Source organism: Oncorhynchus mykiss, chromosome 4 (genome assembly GCF_057628025.1).
Source record: "Oncorhynchus mykiss isolate SJ-2025 chromosome 4, ASM5762802v1, whole genome shotgun sequence".
Lineage (NCBI taxonomy): Eukaryota > Metazoa > Chordata > Actinopteri > Salmoniformes > Salmonidae > Oncorhynchus > Oncorhynchus mykiss.
Genome location: NC_143025.1, coordinates 25,490,369 through 25,506,970, shown reverse-complemented (window position 1 = coordinate 25,506,970; position 16,602 = coordinate 25,490,369). Strand labels below are relative to the sequence as shown.

Genomic DNA, 16,602 nt, shown 5'->3' with positions numbered 1-16,602 from the left:
GGGGTTTGTCCTGGGTTTTAACTCCTTAAGCATTTCCACACCAAGGAGTTAATACAGTAAGTCCTTCAGCTATGGACACTGGACAGTATTTAGCTGAGTAGAGATAAAACATTATACAACAGAAATTATCCACATATAATGAAATTATAGTGTTAAGAGCTAAAACCCTGGCACTGAAATGTTGATATATCTGATTATGTGTTATGTGTTATGGATATTGTCATTGTATTAGAAATATGGACAAACTGGAAAAGCGGGGGTGAAGGGACATGTTCACGTGAATGTGTCTGCATAATATTGAATGCCCATGTGGCGTGGAGCTCTATGGGTCCCTGTGGAACCTTTTGTTTGCCCCTCTCACTGTAACCTAACCCCACCTGAGAGGGAGTGATCACAGGGCCTAGCAGAACAATGGGTGTCCAACACATGGGGCGTCACGCCTAGAATACAAAACCCCAAAGACAATACAGGGCCCACTGTCAATTGAGCTCTCTCAGCCAATCACAATGCAGGATGTTTGTTTATTTTTTACTTCTTGCACAGAGGTATTTTACAAAGCAAGATCAACGACTCTGCCAGTTAACTTACCTAAATAAAGTAAGATAAAAATGTAAATAAAAAGATAAGCTTGAAATATGCATGGTCTGATTGACCCAACAACTAAAAGTACACAGTTTAGCTTTCCTAATAAACCAGAAAATCAATCAGTAGATATAAAAGTTAGCTGGCTAAAGGCTTCTTTCTGCATGCTTCAGTTAGGCTGGCGAACTCGGCTAGGCGAACAGAACGAGTGCGCTCCCATACCTTCCACATTCGCTTGAAAAACGAGAAAAAAGCAGCAAAAGTACTGTTTGTCCATGTTGAGACGCCGTAGTCAGTATTAATCTAAAATAACTCAAGAAATCTGTCATTCATTTGGATGTTTTTGCCAAAGAGATCTTAGTCGTGCAGTTTTACATCTAACTAGGATGTTTGGTACAGTATTTCTCAATCTGGTGATGATGAATGTTATTTGGAGCCTTCATAGTTGACATAGCGGTACAATGTGTTCTATATATATAGCTTCCAGTGAAGAATGGGGGGAAAACTTCCCAAGCTGTGAGAGAAAATAAAATAACCAGTTGTTCCATGTGAGTGCCTGCAGCCAAAGAATGCATAGTAGGAATGTGTTAAACACAGGTCAGGTCAAGAGAAGTTGTTAGCAATGGGAGACCAGTGAGAGGATGAAGGCTATCTCTCAGGATTGTCATGTGGCAGGGGGGATGGGGACCATGCCAATCCTTTTTTCTTTTGACATCGCAGGCACATTTGTCAACTCACTGAATATGGAAATGTAATTTAGAACGAGACAGAGGAAAATAGGTCACCTGTTGTGAAATTCATATATTTCTGGGAGATTGCCAAACAGTACATCTTTCTTGTTCTCCAGGGCTGCGGGGATGAGAGGGGAAAGCTCTGTGTTGTCCAGCTCGGCAGCATATCCCTGGAGAAGAAAATCACATTCAAAGCTAATGAGTGACGGCTCAGTGAAAACAATGATAATGTCAACACTTCTTTGATAATCTGAACCCAATCAAATCCTGTCCTCCACATGGCTTTACACATAACACTTGAATGAACATGATATGAACTTCAATCAACCACTGACAGTTTGAGTAGCCTAATGACTCATCTAATCAATAAAGACAGCACATTTTAAGTTCAACAAAAGTTCACACGGCATTCTGAAATGGGCAGATCTAATGCAACATTTACACTGCCGGTCAATTCGATTTTTAGAACAGGGTTTAATTTTCCCTAGGTGCAGTAAACAGAGAAAGGAGCGCTTTCTCTACTGTCTCCTTGACATTATTGCCACTAACTGGCAGCGTTTCACATGTCACGAGAGAGCCAATTAAAGTAACAAACGCACCTCCATGATGCTCTGCAGCTCCTCGACGTACAGCCTCTCAGTTTCAATCAGCTCATTCATGATGTGTCTGGGGAGGAAAAATACAGGATCCGTCAATACACAACAAATACAGAGAAGCCCTTTAGTCGTATTTGTCAATGCAGATAGATTAATGAAACCCATAATGAGGACATCAACTGCCTCTCATACACTAAGTGCTTTGTCAAAGTTCTAAATGACCATCAACATCGTCATCGGGTTATTGTACAAACTCAAAAGAGGCTCTGCTAAAGACAACAGTACATCACCCCAGATAGGAGGTACAAGGGAGGAAATAAGACCTTTGGAGAATTAACAGAGGAAGTTGTCATAAAATCAACCATCTCGAGCAAAGCTAACATTTCCAGACTTTAATGGCCCCTTTAATGTGCACATTTGTATGAGTTCTGAGGTCTTGATTTTTATGTGCCATCACGAGCCCATCGAGACACTGAGTGGTGTTTGATGTATGGTTACATTTTATAGGTCAATAAAGCTCCTCCAAAGGCCCCGCCAATCTCACAGAGGCAAGCATCTGTTATATCATAGGTGACTGCCTCCTAAGTCCCAACGCAATAAGATCTGTGAATATCGATTTTGGAAGATAGGGCAGCATCATGCGAATAAATATTATGGACAGAGATGCCTTGATTGAAGCCCTGGAGGGAAACTGTTCCATGACGCCATGTGCCTAGCCTGTTATTTGTCCTCCTAGGTCAAACCATTTTTATTGAGCACCCTAGTGGAGTGTTTAATGATACATACTCTGCAATCCTCCCTCATATTGCTTCCAGCAACACTAGCTAAGGTATTAGTGCATAAAATAGCTTAGATCTCCACACACCTCTGTGTGCCTAGAATTAAGTCGGGGAGCAAAGAAAACCTCCTCCAACAGAAAAACAATGCCATAACTATATAAAACAAATAATGTATACATATCATGTACTAGAAGACAATGCCAGAGTTTTCCCCTGTGCAAACCCTCTCCTAATGTGACCTTCGGGAACACCGAATTACCTTTATTGTCCAGAATTTGTAGTAGCTGATGTAACTCAGATGACACAAATTCCAAGCTCTGTCATTCTGGCATATGATCCAGCTTCACTCCTACTGGTTGAATTCACTGATATGATAACGCAGAGAGAGGATCAGACTGACTCAGCTGAGGCAGGCAATGAGAGGGGAGGTACAGGGGCTGAGCTTTCCCCCTCTAGCCCAGCGGTTTCCTCCCCCACTCCCAGTCTGCTTTCTCAGTCTTTCACAGTCACACAGCGTAGAGACGTACAGACAGAACAGCTCAGGCAGGAGAAAACCACTGGGAGGCAGGCAGGCGGCTGGGGGCTGATGCTGCCATTCCTTACACACAGAGGGGAAAGAGAGAGCGGAGAAGGAAAGAGAGAGAGGGAGAGAGAGTGCTCATCTACAGGAAAAGAGGGGCAGGGGAGAGTAGTTTTCTGTACTTTTCCCAGCAACACGTGGATGGAACTCTCACAGGCTGGTAAGTGATCTGGGAGAGGAGAGGGAGGTGGTGGGGGGATTGTATGCGCTAGCTGAAAGACTGTTTATATTAACTTAAGCTGCTCAAAGCAAAAAGGTGTCGACTTTCAGTAGAGGGTTTGAGAAAGAAAAGTCAGACTGTGAAAAACTAAAAACAAATCTATGCTCATGTCGCACTCCTGAATTCACACTGCTTTTACAGTTAGCCTGTAGTGAGATAACAGCTAACGGTAGAATCATCGCAGGGATGAAGGGGAGAAAGGAGGGGAGAGGCCAACACCCTTTCATGGAATTGGAACCTAACCCTCTTGGTAGGTTTTAAAACAATAGACACAAATTTAACAGAATTCAATATTTTCTTTTGACTCAACAATGATATGGAATTTATGGAATTTAAAAAAAATCATAACATCTGCTAACACAAAAAAATCTTATCTGCCTATTCTATTATGTTTTGATCTGACTATCTGAACTTACTTAGAGCCCAACTTAGCACAAAACTGTAGTTGTTTATACTTCTCTATAGGTGTCTACTGCATTCTCAAACCATTGTTGTTGAGCTGATGATTAATAAACCACATTCATGTCTCCAAGAGTTTACATTCTTGGACTTATATTCTGGGAGGCTGGCTCAAAGATTTTTCCCACTTTCAAAGGAACTTCATGGGGACAGTCGGCTGTACAAGTCATTGATCAATGAATAGGTTTGCATCGGTAGGGATGAATGTTTCACTAGTCTAGGGGTGGGCAATGAATTCAAGTTTTAGATGTTCAAGATTGGCCTGTATTTTTTTATTTTTTATAATAAATCCCCACCCTCCCCCCAATTAAAAAATAAAAAACCTCCCCTGAATAAGCTCAGGGCCGTTTGTTGCCCACCCCTGCACTAGGCCTATCATTTAAAATATATTACACGTTGTAGCCTATAATAAGGCTATGGTGAACTTCTGTTTTAAATAGTTTTGAGAGAGAGAAAATACAGTACATGACCAAAAGTATGTGGACACCTGCTCATTGAAAAGCTCATTCTAAAATCATGGGCATTAATATGGAGTTGGTCCCCCCTTTGCTGCTATAACAGCCTCCACTCTTCTGGGAAGGCTTTCCACTCGATGTTTGAACATTGCTGCGGAACTTGCTACCATTCAGCCACAATTCATCCCAAAGGAGTTTGACGGGGCTGAGGTCAGAGCTCTGTATAGGCCAGTCAAGTTCTCTCGACAAACCATTTCTGTATGGACCTCGCTTTGTGCACAAGGGCATTGCCATGCTGAAACAGGAAAGGGCCTTCCCCAAACTGTTGCCACAAAGTTGGAAGCACAGAATCGTCTGGAATGTCATTGTATGCTGTAGCATTAATATTTCCCTTCACTAGAGCTAAGGGGCCTAGCCCGAACCATGAAAAACAGCCCCAGACCATTATTCCTCCTCCACCAAACTTTACATTTGACACTATGCTTTTGGGCAGGTAGTGTTGTCCTGGCATCCACCAAACCCAGATTTGTCAGTCGGACTGCCAGATGGTAAAGCGTGATTCATCACTCCAGAAAGCACGTTTCCACTGCTCCAGAGTCCCATGGTGGCGAGCTTTACACCACTCGAGCCGACGATGAGCATTGCGCATGTTGATCTTTGGAACTCGGTAGTGAGTGTTGCAAGTGAGGACAGACGATTTTTAAGTGCTACGCGCTTCAGCACTCGGCGGTCCCATTCTGTGAACTTGTGTAGCCTATCACTTTGCAGCTGAGCCGGTGTTCCTCCAAGAAATTTCCACTTCACAATAACAGAACTTATAATTGAAGCTCTAGCATGGCAGAAATTTGACAAACTGACTTGTTGGAAAGGTAGCATCCTATGACGGTGCCACGTTGAAAGTCACTGAGCTCTTCAGTAAGATCAATCTCCTGCCAATGTTTGTCTATGGAGATTGCATGGCTGTGTGCTTGATTTTATATACAGTGCCTTGCGAAAGTATTCGGCCCCCTTGAACTTTGCGACCTTTTGCCACATTTCAGGCTTCAAACATAAAGATATAAAACTGTTTTTTTTTTTGTGAAGAATCAACAACAAGTGGGACACAATCATGAAGTGGAACGACATTTATTGGATATTTCAAACTTTTTTAACAAATCAAAAACTGAAAAATTGGGCGTGCAAAATTATTCAGCCCCTTTACTTTCAGTGCAGCAAACTCTCTCCAGAAGTTCAGTGACGATCTCTGAATGATCCAATGTTGACCTAAATGACTAATGATGATAAATACAATCCACCTGTGTGTAATCAAGTCTCCGTATAAATGCACCTGCACTTTGATAGTCTCAGAGGTCCGTTAAAAGCGCAGAGAGCATCATGAAGAACAAGGAACACACCAGGCAGGTCCGAGATACTGTTGTGAAGAAGTTTAAAGCCGGATTTGGATACAAAAATATTTGTATCCCAAGGAGCACTGTGCAAGCGATAATATTGAAATGGAAGGAGTATCAGACCACTGCAAATCTACCAAGACCTGGCCGACCCTCTAAACTTTCAGCACATACAAGGAGAAGACGGATCAGAGATGCAGCCAAGAGGCCCATGATCACTCTGGATGAACTGCAGAGATCTACAGCTGAGGTGGGAGACTCTGTCCATAGGACAACAATCAGTCGTATATTGCACAAATCTGGCCTTTATGGAAGAGTGGCAAGAAGAAAGCCATTTCTTAAAGATATCCATAAAAAGTGTTGTTTAAAGTTTGCCACAAGCCACCTGGGAGACACACCAAACATGTGGAAGAAGGTGCTCTGGTCAGATGAAACCAAAATTGAACTTTTTGTCAACAATGCAAAATGTTATGTTTGGCATAAAAGCAACACAGCTGAACACACCATCCCCACTGTCAAACATGGTGGTGGCAGCATCATGGTTTGGGCCTGCTTTTCTTCAGCAGGGACAGGTAAGATGGTTAAAATTGATGGGAAGATGGATGGAGCAAAATACAGGACCATTCTGGAAGAAAACCTGATGGAGTCTGCAAAAGACCTGAGACTGGGACGGAGATTTGTCTTCCAACAAGACAATGATCCAAAACATAAAGCAAAATCTACAATGGAATGGTTCAAAAATAAACATATCCAGGTGTTAGAATGGCCAAGTCAAAGTCCAGACCTGAATCCAATCGAGAATCTGTGGAAAGAACTGAAAACTGCTGTTCACAAATGCTCTCCATCCAACCTCACTGAGCTCGAGCTGTTTTGCAAGGAGGAATGGGAAAAAATTTCAGTCTCTCGATGTGCAAAACTGATAGAGACATACCCCAAGCGACTTACAGCTGTATTCGCAGCAAAAGGTGGCGCTACAAAGTATTAACTTAAGGGGGCTGAATAATTTTGCACGCCCAATTTTTCAGTTTTTGATTTGTTAAAAATGTTTGAAATATCCAATAAATGTCGTTCCACTTCATGATTGTGTCCCACTTGTTGTTGATTCTTCACAAAAAAATACAGTTTTCTATCTTTATGTTTGAAGCCTGAAATGTGGCAAAAGGTCGCAAAGTTCAAGGGGCCCGAATACTTTCGCAAGGCACTGTACCTGTCAGCAATGGGTGTGGCTGAAATAGCCAAATCTACTAATTTGAAGGGGTGTCCACATACTTTTGTATGTATAGTGTATATTCTTGTTGTTTTGGTCAGGAATATTCACAATTACTAAAATGTCAACCAAACAAATGCAACCTTTTGTGATTACAATAACCTAGAAAGTAAACAACAATCTAATTTCTACCTCTTATTGACACTGATATGTGACACCCAGACATGGGAGGAAATTCTAATTGGGAGTTGAATGTTATTTGCGTTGGGACTGTTGGATAGATGGCCATCATGGTATTGACACAAGGTTATCTGATGCATGCTGTCAGGGCCGCTCATTGTTGTGGTCCACTGCCTAAATCTGCTGCTGTAATGATTTTTTTTGTCATGATGACTGTTTTGTACAGACCTCAGCAATTCCATGCACTCTGTTAGTTTAAAGCCCCTCCATTATTGAACTTTCGCTGGGTTGGCTTATGCATTCATTCACAAAAGATTCGGCAACTACCGCTATACGGTTGAGAGGGTTAAGATACTTCACACTGTGAACAAGCATCTACAGAGGATGGACTCTGACAGATAAACACTGAGGATTTTCCATCATCCTTTCAGAGATAGAGCACAATGGGATGGAGGGCCTTCAGAAAGTATTCCTACCACTGGACTTATTCCACATGTTGTTGTGTTACAGCCTGAATTCAAAATGGTTAACTTATTTTTTTTTCTCTCACCCATCTACACACGATACACCATAATGACAAAGTGAAAACAAGTTGTGAATGTATTAATTTAATACTCACTGAGTCACTACTTTGTAGAAGCATCATTGGCAGTGATTACAGCTGTGGATCTTTCTGGGTGAGTCTCTAAGAGCTTCCCACAACTGGATTGGATTGTGCAACATTTGCCCATTATTCTTTTCAAAATTCTTTAGGGTCTGTCAAATTGGTTGTTGGTCATTGCTAGACAACCATTTTCAGGTCTTGACATAGATTTTCAAGTATATTTAAGTAAAAACTGTAACTCGGCCACTCAGGAACATTCACTGTTTTCTTGGTAAGCAACTCCAGTGTAGATTTGTTTTAGGTTATTGTTGTGTTGAAAAGGTGAATTCATCTCTCAGTGTCTAGTGGAAAGCAGACAACCAGGTTTTACTCAAAGAACTTGCCTGTGCTAACCTCCATTCTACTTCTAATTTTATCCTGAAAAACTCCCCAGTCTTCTACGATTACAAGCATACCCATAACATGATACAGTTACCACTATGCTTGAAAATATGGAGAGTGGTACTCAGTAATGTGATGTATTCGATTTGCCCCAAACTTAACACTTTATATTCAGGACAAAAAGATAATTGCTTTGCCACATGTTTTTGCAGTATTACTTTGGGGCCTTGTTGAAAACACGATGCATGTTTGGGATATTTTTTTTCTGTACAGGCTTCGTTCCTTTCACTCTGTCAATTAGGTTAGTATTGTGGAGTAACTACAAAGTTGTTGATCCATCCTTAGTTTTCTCCTATCACAGCCATTAAACTATTAAAACTGTTTTAAAGTCACCATTGGCACCATCGTAAAGTCCATGAAATTCCTTCCTCTCTGGCAACGGAGTTGGGAATGACGCCTGTACCTTGTTTTGATACACCATCCAAAGTGTAATTAATAACTTCACCATGCTCAAAGGGATATTCAATGTCTGCTTCTTTTTTTTCTACCAATAGGTGCCCTTCTTTGCGAGGCATTGGAAAACCTCCCTGGTCATTGTGGTTGAATCCGTGTTTGAAATTGACTGCTCGAAGGAGGGACCTTATAGATAATTGTATGTGTGGGGTACAGATATGAGGTAGTCATTCAAAAAATCATGTTAAACACTATTATTGGACACAGAGTGACTCCTTGCAACTTATTATGTGACTTATTTAGGCTTGCCAGAACAAAGGGGCTGAATACTTATTGACTCAAGACATATCAGCGTTTCATTTTAAATTCATTAGTAAAAACATAAAAATACAATACCCCATAATGTCAAAGTGAACGGTTGTATGTAGGTCAGTGACATTAAAATAAAATGGAAAAAAAAACGGCTGTAAACAACAATATGTGGAAAATGTCAAGAGGTGTGAATACTTTGTGAAGGCACTATAAGCACAGGAAAATAACAGATACAGTGCATCCAGAAATTATTCAAACCCCTTAACTTTGTCCACATTTTGTTACGTGACAGACTTACTCTAAAATGTCTTAAATAGTTTATTTCCTCATCAATCTCAAGTCAAATTTTACTGGTCAGATACACATGGTTAGCAGATGTTATTACGAGTGTAGCGAAATGCTTATTCTTCTAGATCCGACAGTGCAGAAGTATCTAACAGGTAATATCTAACAATTCCACAACAAAACCTAATACACACAATCTAGTAAAGGATGGGATGAGAGAATATACGTATAAAATATATGGATGAGCAGTGACAGATCGGCTAAGACGCAGTAGATAGTAAAGAATAGATAGTGAAGGACACGGTATAGAGTATATACACATGAGATGAGTAATGCGAGATATATAAACATTTTTGAAGTAGCATTATTAAAGTGACTAGTGTTCCATTTGTTAAAGTGGCCAATGATATCAAGTCTGTAGGTAGGCAGCCGGCTCTCTGTGCTAGTGGTGGCTGTTTAACTATCTGATGGCCTTGAGATAGAAGTTGTTTTTCAATCTCTCTGTCCCAGCTTTGATGCACCTGTACTGACCTCGCCTTTTGGATGGAAGCGGGGTGAACAGGCTGTGGCTTGAGTGGTTATTGTCTTCGATGATCTTTTTTGCCTTCCTGTGACATCGGGTGTTGTAGGTGTCCTGGAGGGCAGGTAATTTGCCCCCTGTAATGCATTATGCAGACCGCACCACCCTCTGCAGAGCCTTGCGGTTGTTGGCGGTGCAGTTGCCGTACCAGGCGGTGATACAGCACAAAAGGATGCTCTCAATTATACACCTGTAAAAGTTAGTGAGGGTTTTCGGTGACAAGCCACATTTCCTTAGCCTCCTGAAGTTGAAGAGGCGCTGTTGCAACTTCTTCACCAGACTGTCTGTGTGTGTGGACCATTTCAGTTTGTCGGTGATATGTACACCACAGAATTTAAACTTTCCACCTTCTCCACTGCTGTCCCATCGGTGTGGATAGGGGGGTGCTTCCTCTGCTGTTTCCTGAAGTCCACAATCATCTCTTGATGATGACATTCAGTAAGAGGTTATTTCCCTGACACCACACTCCACTGCCCTCACCTCCTTCTTGTAGGCTGTCTCGTCGTTGTTGGTAATCAAGCCTACCACTGTTGTGTCTTCTATAAACTTGATGATTGAGTTGGAGGCGTGCATTGCCACGCAGTCGTGGGTGAACAGGGAGTACAGGAGGGGGCTGGGAACGCACCCTTGTGGGGCCCCAGTGTTTAAGAACAGTAGAGTGGAGATGATGTTTCCTACCTTCACCACCTGTGGGCGGCCCGTCAGGAAGTCCAAGACCCAGTTGCACAGGGCGGGGTCGAGACCCAGAGTCTCAAGCTTAATGATGAGTTTGGAGGGCACTATGGTGTTGAATGCTGAGCTGTAGTCAATGAACAGCATTCTTACATAGCTATTCCTCTTGTCCAGATGGGATAGGGCAGTATGCGGTGTGATGGCGATTGCATCGTCTGTGGATCTATTGGGGCGGTAAGCAAATTGAAGTGGGTCTAAGGTGACAGGTAAGGTAGAGGTGAAATTATCCTTGACTAGTCTCTCAAAGCACCACCATGGCCATCTTGAAGCATGTGGGGACAACAAACTGGGATAGGGATTGACTGAATATTTCCGTAAACACACCAGCCAGCTGGTCTGCACATGCTCTGAGGACGCGGCTAGGGATGCCGTCTGGGCCGGCAGCCTTGCGAGGGTTAACACGTTTAAATGTTTCACTCACGACGGCCACGGAGAAGGAGAGTCCACAGTCTTTGATAGTGGGCCACGTCGGTGCACTGTATTGTCCTCAATCTACACACAATACCCCATAATAACGCCAAAGCAAAAACAGGTTTATAGAACTTTTTTCAAATGAATAAAATAAAACAGAAATATCATATTAACATAAGTATTCAGACCCTTTACTCAGTACTTTGTTGAAACACCTAAGTCCAGGCTATAGCTGGGCCACTCAAGGACATTCGGAGATTTGGCCCGAAGCCACTCTTGCGTTGTCTTGGTTGTGTGCTTAGGGTCGTTGTCCTGTTGGAAGGTTAACCTTCACTCCAGTCTGAGGTCCTGAGCGCTCTGGAGCAGGTTTTCATCAAGGATCTCTCTGTACTTTGCTCCGTTCATATTTCTCTCGATCCTAACTAGTATCCCAGTCCCTGCCGACGAAAAACATCCCCACAGCCTGATGCTGTCCCCACCATGCTTTACTGTGGAGATGGTGCCAGGTTTCCTCCAGACGTGACGCTTGGCATCCTTGGTTTTATCAGACTAGAAAATCTTGTTTCTCATGGTCTGTGAGTACTTTAGGTGCCTTTTGGCAAACTCCAAGTGGGCTGTCATGTGCCTTTTATTGAGAATTGGTTTCCGTCTGGCCACTCTAACATAAAGGCCTGATTGGTGGAGTGCTGCAGAGATGGTTGTCCTTCTTGAAGATTCTCCCATCTCCACAGAGGAACTCTGGAGCTCTGTCAGAGTGACCATTGGGTTCTTGGTCACCTCCCTGACCAAGACCCATCTCCCCCCATTGCTCAGTTTGGCCCGGGCGGCCTGCTCTAGGAAGAGTCTTGGTGGTTCCAAACTTCCTCCATTTAAGGATGATGGAGGCCACTGTGTTCTTGGGGACCTTCAATGCTGCAGACATTTTTTGGTACTCTTCCCCAGATCTGTGCCTACAGACAATTCCTTCAACCTCATGGCTTGTTTTTTTGCTCTGACATGCACTGTCAATTGTGGGACATTATATAGATAGGTATGTGCCTAGCCAAATCATGTCCAATCAATTGAACTTACCACAGCTGAATTCCAATCAAGTTGTAGAAACATCTCAAGGATGATCAAAGGAAACAGGATGCACCTGAGCTCAATTTTGAGTCTCATAGCAAACGGTCTGAATACATACGTAAATAAAGGTATTTCTGTTATAATTTAATACATTTCTCAGCAATAGGCCTACATCCCATTGTGCAAAAAACTTGTTGAATCAACATTGTTTCGTTATTTCAACAAAAAAAAATGTAATGTGATGTTGAATCAAGGTAGAAAACTGATTGGATTTGCAAAAAGTCTTCAAAGCAAGGGAATTTTTTTGTAGGGAGCTCTGAGCATACGTGTTTTGGCAGCTTTGCTTCTTCAGTTTGGAATCGTTGGAATATGAGAAAAGTTACAATTTCGCCTTCAGCCTTACTGTTGTTCTTTCACCCCGGTGAGTAGGTTGATTGAAAAGCCACGTTACCAGTCTGTATTTATAGGTCTACAATCAATATTGCATTTGGACTGTCCACGCATTGTGGACTAAATGCGATTGCTCGACCCACGGCTGTTGTTGCTGTTTGGGTAGCCTACCTTGGGGACGTGAGGATGGATGCCTCGTTCCAGGTTGGACAGAATAAGATTGCTTGATTGACGCTGCCCTGCGGTTTTCGCACTTTAGCCCTGTTGTAATAACCTCAAAAGTACTTACCGGGTTTAGCCGGCGTGATGGATCAAGCACATCTAGCGGTTTCATTCACTTCCTCAGAATGACTCAATAACATAATATTGACTCACAATTTCAAATGCATTTCCTATTAGTGCGATATGTTCATATTTTTGTCTTTCTCTTTTCAGATCCTTTGATGTGGAATGCTTTGTGACTGTGTGGACACATCACAAAACGGTGATGACTAGAGACGTGATTGTCTCAACAATACAGTCCCAGTAGAGAGCAGAGTGGAGAGGTGTCAGGAGGAGATTAAATTTAACTGAAGACCAACATTTCTCTGAGGAGCCCATGTCTCCCGTTGGGCAAATATGATGGAACTCAGACACTCCCAAATCATTTGGAATAATTGTGAAAGTAGCAGCCTGTCAAACGCAACAACCTATTGGACTTGACAAAAAGATAGAAAAGGGGGGGCAAGGGTAGGAAGGTTGAAGAATGTTTTTGAATTTCAGAAGGATCAGAAAATGTCAATGTGTGCAGCTGGTGACGACGTGCTTTGTCCTGTCTGTGTTGATGGTGTGCTGGGAGCAGCTGGACCACCATGTGGTGAGCCATATGAAGTCCTACTCCTACCGCTACCTGGTCAACAGCTACGACTTCATCAACAAGAGCTTTGGCATCAGCCAGAGGGAGGCTAAGAGTCAGAGCAACTTCCCGTACCTCATCAACCACCATGACAAATGTGACAGCAATGAAGTGCTGTTGTTGCTGTTCGTCAAATCTTCCCCAGAGAACCTGGAGAGGAGGCAGGCCATCCGGGCCACCTGGGGGAATGAGGCCTACACCCAGAGGGAGTTGGGGGCCACCGTGAGGGTGGTGTTTGCCCTGGGGGTCCACCCCAACCACCAGCAGAGGGGCCATGTTCAGAGGAGGCTGCTGGGAGAGGACCAGGTCTATAGGGACCTGGTCCAGCAGGACTTTGTCGACACCTTTCACAACCTCACCATCAAACTGCTGCTGCAGTTCCGCTGGAGCCACAACTACTGCAGCCAAGCACGCTTCCTCATGTCAGCCGACGACGACATCTTTGTCCACATGCCCAACCTGGTGCACTACCTGCAGGGCCTGATCCAGCAGGGGGCCCAGGACCTCTGGGTGGGCCACGTGCACAGGGGAGCCCCACCTAACCGCCAGAAGGACAGCAAGTACCACGTGCCTTATGAGATGTACCAGTGGCTCTCTTACCCAGACTACACAGCGGGGGCAGGGTACGTTGTCTCAGGGGACGTGGCTTCCAAAATCTACCAGGCCACTCTGTCCCTCAATGCCTCGCTGTACATTGATGATGTGTTCATGGGCATCTGTGCCAACGCCATGGGGGTGTCTCCCCAGGAACATGTTTACTTTTCAGGGGAAGGGAAGGCCCCCTATCACCCCTGTATCTACGATAAGATGATCACCTCTCACGGACACGTGGCAGATGTCCGGTACCTTTGGAAGGCAGCGACGGACCCCCAGATCCATGACATTTCCTCTGGCCTGTTGGGAAAGATGTACTGCACAGCAGTGAAAGTAATGCTCCTCTGTAAACCTTACTATTTAAATACCTACCCATGCAAAGCAGCATTTTCATAGTGTATTGTAAGGCTGCACAGTATGTCACTGCAGTGTTTTTTTATTTTTTATATTTCAGTGTCAACAGCTGGTATTATTTTCTAAATAAAGACCAAAGCCTTGTTCTTGAGCATATATTCACCACTCTTGCCTTGGCTTGATGGATACTGCAGTTGTACTTTGTGGTTTAGCTAATTGTGTGACGGTAAACAGACTGTTCGTGTCCTTGGCTGCATTCAGGAACATTTTGGCTGGCTGCGTGAAGTCATAAGGGAAGAATCATTTGAATAAATTACCTCAGTCTCAAGAGGAAATTCTGTCCAGCTAGCTGTTGCTAGCTGACATTAGGGTTTTTATTCAGTTTTCTATTGCTCATTGAATTAAACTGGTTGAAAGTGTACCGTCTATATCCTACTAATTTTACCGACCCTCTTATCTCTATAGAGCCAACTCCTTTCTTACCCCATTCCCTGATTTCACTTCTCCTTAAATGTCAGGCTGCAAACAATGAGCAAACACAATTTGCTTTAAACCACATCCTGCTCACTAAATCATTCCATATGAACTCTGCTCCCCCATCTCTCCCTTTCTTACAGTCTGGGCCCCCCAATAAGGTAACATACAGCATTTAGTGATTCTGCAGAAAGGAATTCACTGTGAAACTAACTACTCTCTGAAATAAGCTAACTAACCCCACCTTCAAACATAAAGCACTTCACAATATTTGCTAAGGCTCTTTAACATTCTCTACAATTATAAATCTGGCATGTGTAATAAAGAAATCGGAATGATTGGCTGTGAAAATGTGGATTTAGTATGGATCTCTAGCGGCCCTAGCCTACAGCAGGCGTTTCCCAAACTCTGTCCTTCATTTACTTATTTTTTTAATCTGGTTTTTATCTGTACTTTATGCTCCAAAAGAGACATTGTCAGGGACATCACAGCCTGTATGTGTGTTTTATGAAAATCTCATGTACAAAAAAAAACCTTATGCATAAATACCCAGAACAGTTACAGGACATTTTAACATATCAGGTGACATACCATATGTACATAAGCTTCTGTACGTCTCATTTCAATGTCATGCAAATACACATGGCCTACATTGACTGCTTCTAATGCCTGTGCTTGGCAGAGGAGGGGAGTGCAAATATCATTCACTTCCTGTACCTATTTTATTTCTGTCTTTCAGCCACATCTCTTTGAGATTGAGCAACTTTCTCACTTGCTCAGAACCTCAAAAGAGGTTTCCAAATATAAAAATGTCTGTTGAGTCAGAGACTGTACCCATGCAACAGGGAGTACACTCCTACGAACCGTAACAGTTACAATAAAGACAAGATACATAATGTGATCGACTTATCGAGTATTAATAAACTTAGTGTGCTCCATATCAGGAGGCACTGTGCAGGTTGAAATTAGAGCAGGAGACATTCCACACAGCAGTCACACAGTGTGTGGTCACCTGGGTGCTAACAGTCAGCCGGCAGCCTTTGCCTCAATAAAAGTGTATCTTCATCATCGCTTCAAGCCCTTTCTTCAGACCACTGTACTGTAAATGCTATGCTCTCCTAACCTCGTCTTTCAATGTTCACTCTCTCTCGCTCTGTGACCTATTTCAAAGTTTCTTCAACTAACACTAACTAATGGTGGAGGAAAAGGTAGTCCCTGGTAAAATGTCGCCAACCTCATCACTAGCCAGTGTGTGTATGCAGTGGTTTTGAAAAAGAGCAGAGCGAAAGAAACAGGAAAGATACTGTATATGGGCAGAGAACAGAAAGAGACATTTACCTCCGTCTGTTTGAAAGACTCTCCTCTGTCTCGTTCGTCACCAGGACGTGGCTGGAGCCTCCCTGGCTTGCCTCATGCATTACCTCAATCTGAGGACACAAACACACAGCGTTGCAGTCACGGAGAGGTGAAAGGGTGACACCCACGGTACATACCTTGGAGGCCCCTATTTCCTTTCAAACGTCACCCTCGTGGTCATAGTGCTAACATTTAGATAAGATGAGTGGCTTATCACGCATGACTAGAACTTTATGCAAACTGGAAACCATATATCCGGAGGCTGCTGCATTTATTGTAGCTGGGGATTTGAACAAAGCTAATCTGAGAACAAGGCAACCTAAATTCTATCAGCATATTGATTGCAATACACGAGCGAGTAACACTCGACCACTGCTACTCAAACTTCCGTGTAGTTATTCCCTCCGTAAGGCAATAAAAAAGCAAAATGTCAGTATGGCGACAAATTGAAGTTGCAATTCAACGGCTCAAACACGAGACGTATGTGGCAGGGTCTACAGACAATCACGGATTACAAAAATAAAATATTGACGTCTTGGTCC

General features: G+C 43.1%; 2 protein-coding genes across 41 annotated transcripts in view; one reads left to right on the top strand and one right to left on the bottom strand.

The window, feature by feature from the left end:
* LOC110521584 (guanine nucleotide exchange factor DBS) overlaps window positions 1-16,602 on the bottom strand; it is a 70,339-nt gene that overhangs the window by 24,952 nt on the left and 28,785 nt on the right. For all 40 annotated transcript variants that reach the window (XM_021599228.3, XM_090231602.1, XM_090231606.1 and 37 more), the window contains exons 15-17: window positions 16,043-16,131; window positions 1,913-1,979; window positions 1,368-1,483 (exon numbers count right to left, since the gene is read on the bottom strand). In XM_021599228.3, coding sequence (XP_021454903.3) covers window positions 1,368-1,483; window positions 1,913-1,979; window positions 16,043-16,131 — 272 coding nt within the window. The remainder of the gene's footprint in view (window positions 1-1,367; window positions 1,484-1,912; window positions 1,980-16,042; window positions 16,132-16,602) is intronic.
* Window positions 3,034-15,600, top strand: LOC110521586 (lactosylceramide 1,3-N-acetyl-beta-D-glucosaminyltransferase A). The gene is made up of 2 exons (XM_021599241.3): window positions 3,034-3,428; window positions 12,823-15,600. Exon 2 carries the CDS (start codon window positions 13,133-13,135, stop codon window positions 14,270-14,272), a length of 1,140 nt encoding a protein of 379 aa, XP_021454916.1. The 5' UTR covers window positions 3,034-3,428; window positions 12,823-13,132; the 3' UTR covers window positions 14,273-15,600.